This window comes from Nicotiana sylvestris, chromosome 4 (genome assembly GCF_000393655.2).
Source record: "Nicotiana sylvestris chromosome 4, ASM39365v2, whole genome shotgun sequence".
In the NCBI taxonomy this organism is placed as follows: Eukaryota; Viridiplantae; Streptophyta; class Magnoliopsida; order Solanales; family Solanaceae; genus Nicotiana; species Nicotiana sylvestris.
Genome location: NC_091060.1, coordinates 175,497,311 through 175,508,920, shown reverse-complemented (window position 1 = coordinate 175,508,920; position 11,610 = coordinate 175,497,311). Strand labels below are relative to the sequence as shown.

The following is an 11,610-nucleotide window of genomic DNA, read 5'->3' as shown; positions in this document are numbered from 1 at the left end:
AAAAATACAAATAATTATCAAAAATGCCACGAAAATTCAAAAATTGCACACAAAGGAAAATTGTTTTATTTTGAATTTTTGGGAGTAATTCTCATATAAGGAAAAAATCACGTGCTCACAGTTGCCCCTCTTTGTCCGAAAACACGAAGAGTTTTCGTGCAAAGATAAAGTGAGCGAATACGAGCGATTTTTGCCCGTTGAAATACTCCGTGTGAAGCATTTTTTTTGAAAGATTTGACCGAACCTTTGCTTCAAAGGTTTCCTACATATCCTGGGCTAAACAAGAATCAGGTCAATGTAGTTCGGGAAGTTTTGGTAGTTGGGACTACCATGGAACTGCGATGCTGCTGTTACTGCGGTTGCATGCTGTTACTACTGCTTTACCGACCTCCTTATTACACCAAAGGAGAATTAAAACTAAGCTAGCTATGCCTATCAGCTACTAGTTACAAGATTCCTATCTATAATTCTTTCGCAAATTGATCTTGAGTCTTAGCTGATTCTGCTTGTAGACTTCGATCTGAATCTTGATGCTCGCAAGTTGTAGGCGCTTGTTTATTTCTGCAGCATTGAGTGAAGCGGGATTGGCGGAGCTCGTGACTTCAATCATATTTTGAGCGATACGCACTTTGTTTGTTCCAGTATTTGGGCTCATCTTCTTTTGCTCTTTTCTTCCTTTCTTTTATTCTGGATTGAGACTCACTCTATAGGTCATCTCGATCCCTGTGCCTCGAGGTCAAACCTGCTCAGACAACGAAACAAACGAACGAACGAAATTTTTCTGCCCCAGTTTCACTAGGAAAATTTCGTGAGTTAATTGCCATAAAAATCTACAGAATTGATGAGGGGATTGGAAACCTCAAGTCTAAAAGACGCAACTCAGAGATTGGAGCCCTAATGTCGGCTAAAGAAAAATCGCTCAACTCAGGGATTGGAGCCCTAATGTCGGCTAAAAGAAAACTTGCTCAACTCAGGGATTGGAGCCCTAATGTCGGCCAAAGAATCATTTAAATTTTTAGATAGCCGATTAAAATGAATTTTAAATTGAGGATAATATATTCACTTGCTACATTATAAAGATAAGCATTATTATAATATATATAAAGTTTTAGAAATTGAAATTTCAAAATAGAAATATTTTTTGAAAGATAAAATCATACCAAATAAGAGTTTAAGTCTTAGTATAAGAGTCACGTCGTAATCAAAAAATCATTTATATCGTGTCAACATTCGTGTTTTGCTATAAATATGAGTTATTATTAACTTTGTGGCTATTTTTAGGTTCCAATGACACCTATGAGAATAGTGCAAAAATAAAATTATCACTACAAGAATTGAGAAAATGTTAAGTCTTTTTTCATGTAGTGTTTCTTAATTAATATCTGACGATTATCTATAATTATTTAGAAAGTTTAAATGTTAAGGTTATTTACATATAATTCAAATAACTCAGATATTTAACATGGTTAATGTCAAATATCAAAATGGAGTAAAAAAATTCACTAGCTAAATTTTTTTATATTTTTTTAAATAGCCAACTAAAATGAGTTTTGAATTAAGAATAATATTTTCAATTACATTATTATAAAAATAATATTTTAGAAACTAAAATTTTAAGAAAGAAATATTTTTTAAGAGATATCAACATACCAAATAAGATTTCAAATAGTAGTAAAATAGTTAAGTCTTATGCAAAGAGTCATTCATTGTCTCAATATTTGATTGTTTTGCCATAAATATGAGTTATTATTTTGCTTCCCGACTATTTTTAGGATCCAATGACACCGGCAAGAATGGTAGCAAAAAAAAATAAATAGAAGAAATGGTTAATTTTTTTTCATGTAGTTAATATCCAATGATTATCTATATTTACCGAGAAAGTATAAATTTTAAAATTATTTACATACAATCCAAAAAACTTAAATATTTGACATGATTAGTGTCCGCGAATCTGTCCTAACACTAGTTGCTAAAAAATCACAATCCAAACCATATTATCACAAATTATCTTGATCCTTGCTATCCAATTAGATCGTTCCTCTCCAGTCTAGCCTACCAAATATTAAAGATTTGTCCACTTAGGACTTAATCTACTCTCATATGCACTTTGTATAAAGTAAGACTTTGCAATGTACATTTACATATTTTCCTGCTAACCCCACCTAAATTAAGGTAAATATTTTGCTTATATATTACTCATTTGAGATTTGAATATAGATGAAAAGTATATAAATCATATTAGCTCACCAACTTCTTTAACTAATATACGATACAGTTTCACTTAGCAACATGGCCAATAAAAAAAGAGCTTTGCTCAATTGGCCATTTTACCACTTGACAAAAAAAATCATATAACTCTATAGTTAAAAAGGAATTTAAGAAAGACAATATTACCACTATCTTCTTCTTTGTGGTCTAATAAAACCAGAGGCATTCTTAATTTCTATTCTTTTATTTATCCTCCTCCTCCTAGCTGCAGCAAATTGGGCCTTTCTTTCAACATTCATTCTCTCAAGATCAAAAGGTGTGGGTTCGTCCACAGTAACATTTAGATCCGGAATACCTATTGGGCCTAGGCCCACATGATTCACACAGCCCAATCCATTATTAGATGAGAATATAGGCTGGGCCTGCTGGATTTGGCCCAATGAGTACTGAAATCTATGGAAAGTTTCTGATCCTCCAAAAGCAATCTGATCCAAAATGAACGGCTGTTGATGATTGAGCTCCATTTCAGGTTTGTTGCAAATTTGACCTAAATTAACACCTGGCCCTTGGATATTCAACATTCTTGTTACCTATAATTAGCAAAATAATCAACTTTTTTTAGTGAACGAATAAATGACACTAGTTGCTCTCAAATAATAGCCGAATATATATATATATATATACATTCGGTATGTTATATATAAATTTTATACACTTTTTCAACTACCAAATATAAATAGTTTTTGGCGCAACCTAAAAGTAATAATACCTAGATTTTGACAAATTAATAAGAGCAAAGGAGTATACATGACCACAAACTTGCAAAAGTTAAACAGTAAATTTCTTATTCACACCTGATGCTTATACAACAAATGCTAATTTGCACTCGTCATTTTTGTCAAACCAAGTAATTTAACTTTAACATTTATGAATTAACGTGTTAATGCATCACTTAACCATGAAAAAAATATGTCTGAAAGACATATATTGCAGTGATTAACTTAGTATAATACTGAGTGCGAATAAGTTTTTATCATATTCAGAGCAAACTACATGTATTTCACGTCACAATTAATTAATACTATTTTTATCTTAATTAATTAATCATAACACATTGAGCAGATAAAGTTTTAGGCTACTTGAGGGAACTGGAAATGATCAACTTGTGAATAAAATTATGTGGGCCCACCTCTGAAATAAGTGAGAGGAAAACATTCTTACCAAAAATAGATATGGATTTTTATGGTGAAGCCAAAAAATAAAGATGGGAGATTTTTACCTGTTCTTTCATTGCTTTCAACTTCAGATTATAAGCTTTTTGGCTGTTATAGTAATTCCGAACATTCTCCACTTCCTGTCCAAATTCCGATATAAAAAATAAAGAATAAATAAAACAGTTTGAGAAAACTGGAAAAATAAAATACAGAAGATAATTTAGAAAAGAAAAAAAAACTCAATTTTTGTTAACGAAATTACAAACTTACCCCTTTAAGCGATTCTCTGCATTGAGATAATTGTTTTATCATGTCCATTAACTCCTCCCTTGTCTACAAACCAAGCAACAACAATTTAAAACAAAATCATTGACAATTTTTTTTTTTTCTAGAAATTCAGTTGCAACATGGTTTAAATTTTATTTAAAAAATAACCCACCCTCCATTAATTAATTTATTTTTTAAAAGATTATCCGAAACAGGGGAGACGGCATCAAAACAAGTCAATAGACATAAATCAAATTTCAAAAAATTCAATGAATAACATAAACTCAGAAAAATAGTTCTGAAAAACAATTAAAAATAATACAGTACCTTTCGTTTGGAGATTTTGCGAGAAGAATGTTTGGATTTATCATCAGATTCACTAGGGGAAAAAGAAAGAGGAGTAGCAGGGCTAGTAACTTCAGCCTTAATTTTGGTGGTTTCAATTTCGTTTGAACTTCCCTGTAGAGAAGATGAAAAATCGGTGGCGCCTCTATTAGATCTCCTCTTTTTTGTACCCCAAGTAAATGAATAAGAAAATTGAGAAGGAAATTGTTTTTGTGTGAAAAGATTGGGAAGATCGAGTAGAATATTGGCTACTTGTATTTCATCTTCGTTATATGTATTGAGCAAAACACACTGTTTGTTTTGTTTCATTTTTGCTCTGTAAATTTTGTGAGCGTTTAGAGAGGAAGACAGAGAGATAGAGAGTGAAGAAGAAGATGGAGGAATGGGGTTCGGTAATAAGGGGAAATCTATGGAGTTTGTGGCTGATGACACGTGGCAAATAAATAGAGATGGGAGGCTTGTCTAGGGTTTATGCTTTTTGCGTCTCCTTTTTTTTTCCCTCTTCGTTGTTTTTTCTTTTTCCTTTTTCTCGCATCTTTCCTTAGGTGAGAATAAACCCACGATAACTAAGAAAAAAAAAAACAATCATTTAGGATGTAATTAGTTTACTTGACGCTTAGCTAACGTTTGAACACAGATTTTATTGAAATTTCAAAAAAAAAAAAAAATTAAAGATGAGATGAAAAATAATTTTGAAAGTTAAAATTATGTTTGGACATGTATTTTACTTTAAAAGAATTTAAAGTTTTGTTGGGAGAAAACTTTAAAAATTATAAAACTACTCTAGAGCTGTTTTTGGGATTTAAAGATTTTAATTTCAAATATGGCAAAAAATATTAAAATCAACAAACAAATATTTGAAAAGAAAAACTCCCATATTTTATGGCAAAACGGGATTCGGAGACGAAAACTCCTTTGATATGAAGCATTTTCTTCTTAAATGATTGCGGTTGAATAAGTGAGTTCCGAATATTAGATAGTTTATTAGAAAAAAAAATTAAACTAAAAAAATAGAAGAGGAAGAGGTCATCAATTTTTTTCTGAACAAGAAGGGAATGTATTAAGATTAGATTGAAGCTTTGTATCTAATGGATGTTATGATGTAGGTAATTAAAAATATATTGTATGCATCAAATCATTAATTGCATAAACATGTGATTTTTATATAAGGTTTATAACATACTCATGCTTAATTCACTACTACTATTTTTCGATCCATGCTATATTTGTTTTATTAAAAGTTTTGTGTATTAATAAAAAGACATTAGATTTACTTTCCATAAGTATTTTTTAATTAATAAAATTCTTTTTTTCCCCTTAAAAATCAAATATTTTAAAATAAATTTATTTTACCACAACCGCTTATTTTTGGTACCGAAAGCAAATATATATTCGATCTATATAGGTAATTAGTATGTATAATTATGTCACTTAATCTGATATTGAACATGCATCGAATCTAAACAAAATTTTCCATATATAGAGTGGTGTTGCAACATTAGGCGATTACACCAAATACTTCTTTTTTTTTACTTCACTTTTTTCTTCATTTTTACTTCTTCTCTCTTTCTTCGCTTATTATTTATTTTTTACTTTTTTCCTTTTCTGGTTTGTGTCGGAAGATTTGGGGGTGGGGGTGAAAGGTGGGGGGGTGGGTAAGGTCAAAGACTCAAAGACTACAGCCTGTTTCCAATCTCATCCAATAGAATGCAGAGAGAGAGAAGTGTTGGGTTTTCACGTGCTACCACAATTCCTTTGCGGTAAATTTAGAAATACTAGTAGTAACATTTTCTTTTACTGTCTTGGATAAACTTAAAAAGGTAAAATTGTAGAAGGTGCTTGGTGAACAAGCAACTATAGCGGAAAGTTCGACCCACAAAAAAAAAAAAAAAAAAAAAAATAGGAATCTGAAAGCATGGAACTATAAACATAAACGGTAAATAAGTTGGGTGATACTTGTTCAAAATTTTACAAGATATTTTACGTTCTAATCATTGGGAAAAGCTCATCCACAAATGCCTCAAAATTTTGTCCTGTTTCGCTGATAGTTTTATTGTCTCATCTCAATTAAATTTACAGATTTACTCAAAAAAAAAAAAAAAAAAAATTACAGGACCCAAGTTTTTGGTTCACCAACCTAATTCCTTTCTTAAACCTTCTCTCTGATGCAAATTATATTAACCAAATTCTGAAATAAATAAGTCAATGATGCATCGTTGCAGTGACAGGATTGCGGTCAACAAGATAAAATAAGAAGAAGAAGAAGAAAACAATTGTAGTGATCTAGAGTTCTAATGTCTGTTAGAGCAAAATAATATTAAATATGTAATTATTTAATTTGATTTATATCAATCTTAATAGAATGAATTCTCATGATCACTAAAGAGTATAGTGATATGATCGGAATCTCTTCATCCTTGGTCAACAATCTCGGATTTAGCTTCTAAGAATGAAGAACTTTTCAATGACCTTAGGGGGTCTACTACGTACCAGATAGTTAAAATAAAATTAATAATAAAAATAGAATCCTCATACATGCATCTTTACTAGGAAAGTTTGAAAATGAATGACTTTTTCAGCTCCAAAAACAGAAATGTGATAAATATCTTAGTAAGATTGCGCTACATATGAATAACTAGGTTCGTTTAATTTAATTTTACCTGTAAAATCTTATTCATGAGGAATCATTTTTTTTTCTTTCTTTAATTAAAATTATTTGGAACGTAGATAATTATCGCTTTGGAACAAGGTGATTCATAATTTAGATTTATTGGATTCAACATTAGTTCTTTGAAATATATCATGCGCTCACAATTCCAATATTTATGATTTTTCACATATATATAAATAGTACAAGCTAAAACATAACTGAAATTGAAATTATATTCAAAACTATAGGTCCGGCCCTGAATCTTACTACAAAGGAAGATCTAGTTGGCGGCGGATATGGTGAAAATGAGTCATGAACCTCCATAGACTAAAGAACAAGGGCAACACTCGCCTCCTCTGATGCCTTAGCCAAAAATACATCACAATTTTCCTGTAGGCCAAATGTGGTAATCTACCAATTGCAAACATGACATAGAGGAAATACAAAAAAGGCTAGCTAGCTGAGTCTGGTAGAAAAAGAGATGCCAAAGATGCCACGGACAATGAGCCAAACAATAACATAGTATGATGAACAACAACATAGGCATTATTGCTCCTAAGACGACGTCGTACACCATTTGAAACACACCCCAAATCAATATATGTGCCATAACTAGCTTTGGTACTTCCATAGGAGAAAGTTGAGAAGCAATGGAGTTAGTAAGGAAAAGATTGAATGGATTGAAATGGTAATTCCTTTTGCTGGAAAGAAATAGGAATTGTAGCATATCATATTGAACAAGGAAATTGTTATGTTATATGGCATATTTCTGGATCAAAAGCTAGAGCTAGAATTAGAAGAAATTGAGACTAGAAGGGAAAGACAGTTTATATTTATAAGCATATGGAGTTCACATTCTCCTTTCCCCTTTTATTTTAATCAAAACGTAGATAATTTCTACTCGTATTTTATTTTTGTAGAGGATACGTAATAGTGTACATCTTTTACATCTGTGAATTTCATAAAGTATAACGATACCAAACCGGCTAACAACACTAAGATACATAGTAAGATTGTGGTAAATTGATGAGCATTGTTTTGACAACTCGTGTTATATTTGTAATCGTGAAGAACTTCTTTGTTGAGCTTTATTTGTTCGCAAAACAAAAATGACTATAAAAAATCTTCATTTTTGTCAATAACATACTTTAAAAAAGCTTCTCTTTTTGGATAAAGCTACAGTATAAATTCAAGAATTTAATTAGTTAGTGTAAATACATTCAACTCGCTTGTTCTTTAGGCATTAGTATAAATATACATGAGGCCGATTGAGAGCTTTCAATGAATCAATATACATCAATCCTTGGATAATTGACACAAATTAATTCCTTGAATTAGCCATGCACTGCAACATCAAATACACCGTAAATAACTTTAGAACTTGGAATATTGATCATCACTGCATCAAAATTATGACTAGTCCAAGGGGCGGAGCTAGAGTGTGAGATACGGGTCCTGTCGAACCCAGTAGTTTTGTTCCAATTCTGTATATTTTTTTTAAGAAATTCATTAAATATACACAAATTATTAATTTAGAACTCAGTAACTTAAAAGGATTACAATTCTGAATCCGCAAGCTTCAAATCCTGGCTAGTGGCTCCGCCTCTATGTCCAAACTAACTTATATATGCAGAATAGTTTATCGCTAATTAAGACAAATGCTTTATATTGCCTGTTTCATATATCAAATCAACACAATCTCGGGATTACAATGATAATAAGTTAGAGAAATATATTAAGTATATGTAATACTCTGATGATTAGAAGAGAAAACTAATCTCTATATGCCAAAGTTGTTGCCCCATTTAACTGTTTCAAGGTGGTATTGAATTGTATTTGCCTCTCTAGGTGACTCTGGACCTTGAGCAACTCCTGTTTCAATATTGATATGAATATATTAATATAATACTTAACAAATAGGTGTAGTATAATATTGAGCTGTTGCATCAAATATAAGAAAATTGAAAGCAATATAGAAAGAAAGCATAAATTGAGAATAGGAAAATTAACCGCAACCTGTTGATAAACCTTTTTCCGCTGTGTTAACTCATTAATTTGCTGCAGCAACTGCTCCTACATAAAATAACACAAACTAATCAAGTCAGATAAAAAGACTAATCATCCAGTAAATAAATATAAATATCCGAGAATTAACTCGTAGTAGAAAAAAGATACTAAGAGTCTGTTTGGATGGGCTTATTTTAAATGACTTTTAAGTTAAAATAGCTTTTAAGCCATAAGTTAGGAATTCTAGCTTTTGGCTTTTGGTTTGTTTTTGTCATTTTAGCTTAAAAGCATTCTATTCAAACACTATAAAATGACTTAAAAATTATTTTGGCTTAAAAGCTCTTAAAATAAGTCAATCCAAACGGGCACTAAGAATAAACCTCAAATTCGGACACCGAAAAAGTAGGAAATATACCTCCCCATGTCTATGGAGGAATTTAACCACCGCCAAAACTATTCTATTGAGTTGTTGGATATACAAAGTGATTAGTTTAAGGGAAAATCCTTACTACAAGAAATAATATTTAAAATTTTACTTTCTTTTGTATTTTGAGGTTATTCATATCCTTCATTAGCAAATTTATTTGCCCCTGACCTTTACGGAGCTCCAACATAAAGTATAACGGATGAAAAGAATGATAAATCTGGAATTTTAATTTTTTCAAAGTATTTTAACATGTGGAATTCATCTAATTCACGTTGGAATTTCGTGAAAGGCAATGATACATATGAAACAATTTGCTAAGAGTAACAGAAAATAAAATTAACAAATTTAGTAGGGTAAAAGAGTAAATTTAGACCTTTTTTCCTAATTTTAGTTGGACATAAAATAATTCCACAAGAGCATTATTAGCATGGCCATCAACTAAGCTAGCATGGAGAAGTAAGTTGAGTTTAACGGCGTTAACCTTAGTGTTGGCAACTCTAGGCTTGAATCTCTGCGGTTCTGGAGGTGACGAGGATGATGGTGACGTTGACGGTGACGGAGACGGAGACGGAGACGGAGACGGATAGAAGTCAGCTGCCGGTGGTGATTGTTGAAGTTCTGGGGACGGTAATGGAGTTAAAGGATAATTAACGGCGGATCTTCGTTTTTTCCAGCCCCAAGGAAGAAGTTGTTCTTTACCATAAAGACTTAATTTTGCTATAAGCTCCGGTAAGTTTAACAGAATTTCTGCAACTTCTCTTTCTTTTTCTGTGATCATACATTGTGCTGCTTCTGGTAATTCCTGATTATCAACCATTAGTAATGTTTAGGCTGTTGATCAGAATTCATCAAAAAGTCATAATTCTTCTGAAGAAAAAAAATTAATTTTTTTTTTGTTGAATTTTCTTCTCAAAATTTGAGGAAGAGAAAAAAGAGTAGTGAATTTAGGAACAGTAAATAAAGAAGGGCTGAAGCACCTGTGATTTAATTAGGATTGAGAATGTAGGAAGACCTAATAGGCCCATATAATATGACCCGTTAATTAGTTAATTAGAAGAAGGCTGGGCTTCTCTTGTGGTCGCTATATAGTTGGTGATTGGGCCCGAGTCCAATTTATAATAGGGATTTTGCATACCTATACACTATTGAAAACTTTATTACCCTCCCTACTCAAGTTTCAATTTAATTACCTTCTATATACAAATTTAACAATTATATACACTTTAGAAATTAAATGAGTATTCCTTTATATTACGAATCAATTATTTTTCATCCTTATTCTCTCTCCCTCATGTGCTCCCTCTCTCCTGCGCTCTTTCTCTCTCTACGTCTCTCTATATCTCAATCCCGTTGACAAGAGAGCAACAATTCCACCATTGACAACCATTAAAAGGCTTTGAAGCTTTAAATTCGAATTTGAGTTTTCAAAAAATATTATTTGTTTGAATTGGGTGTTGTTGCAAAGAATTTGGAATTCTTTCTACGTCTCTCTTTATCTCTCAATCCCTAATTTCAGTAATGTAAAGCAAAGGAAAAGAGGGCAGCAATTCCACCTTTGACAGCCATTAAAATTTTTTGAAGTTTTTGAATTCGAATTTGGGCTTTTAAAAACTATTATTTGTTTGGATTGGATGTTGTTGCAAACAATTAGAAATATGGTTTGGAGTTTATATCTCAATTTTGAGGGTGTTTTGGTGAAGCTTAAACTTGTTTTTGGCTTAATTTCATATCGAAACTTGCAGAAGTATATTTACGTAATCGTAGTAAAATTGTAGAAAAATTATATTTTGTTTATATATGTTGTTTATATATATATATATATATATATATTATTTAACTATTGTATGAAAGTTGAACAATATTGTATAAAAATTATATTTAAGTTGTATGATATTGTAGTTGTATATAACTAAGCAGAAATAATGTATGTAAATTGTAGATAAGTTGTATAATATATAGTAATTAGTTGTATGAAATTTGTTTTTATTATGTATAAATCAGTTACAAAATATACAAAACACATTGTATAAAAATTGTATTTAAGTGGTGTGATATTGTAGTTGTATATAATTTGATAGAAATAATGTACGAAAGTGTAGATAAGTTGTAGATAAGTTATATAATATATAATTAGTTGTATGAAATTTATTTTTACTATGTGTAAATTAGATACAAAAAATACAAAAGACTTATTGTATAAAATTTGTATTTAAGTTGTATGATATTGTAACTGTATTTAACGGTGTCGAAATAATGTATGAAAGTTGTATGAATTCTCTATTCCGTCGATGGAATAGAGTGAAACAATGAAGTTAGCATCTCAATTTACTTGAGATTTCCCCCCAAATTCCTAACTGCAAAATTTATAGGATTTCAGTTATTCGCAATTCACAAAACCAGCCATGGCGCGTAATGAAGAGAAAGCCCAGTCAAGGTTAAATCGATTCATCACAATGAAAGAAGAAGAAAAGAAAAAGTCCAAAGAACAGAAT

At 31.0% G+C, this 11,610-nt stretch overlaps 2 protein-coding genes across 2 annotated transcripts; both read right to left on the bottom strand.

Moving 5' to 3' along the window:
• Positions 1–2,214: 2,214 nt before the first annotated feature.
• Positions 2,215–4,478, bottom strand: LOC104235806 (uncharacterized). The gene is made up of 4 exons (XM_009789630.2): positions 4,017–4,478; positions 3,693–3,755; positions 3,488–3,562; positions 2,215–2,798 (listed from the first exon to the last, which is right to left on the bottom strand). The coding sequence occupies exons 1-4, from the start codon at positions 4,341–4,343 to the stop codon at positions 2,397–2,399; spliced, it is 867 nt and encodes a 288-aa protein (XP_009787932.1). The 5' UTR covers positions 4,344–4,478; the 3' UTR covers positions 2,215–2,396.
• Positions 4,479–8,274: 3,796 nt separating this feature from the next.
• LOC104235807 (uncharacterized) lies at positions 8,275–10,628 on the bottom strand. The gene is made up of 3 exons (XM_009789631.2): positions 9,600–10,628; positions 8,701–8,757; positions 8,275–8,556 (listed from the first exon to the last, which is right to left on the bottom strand). Exons 1-3 carry the CDS (start codon positions 9,933–9,935, stop codon positions 8,458–8,460), a joined length of 492 nt encoding a protein of 163 aa, XP_009787933.1. The 5' UTR covers positions 9,936–10,628; the 3' UTR covers positions 8,275–8,457.
• Positions 10,629–11,610: the final 982 nt, after the last annotated feature.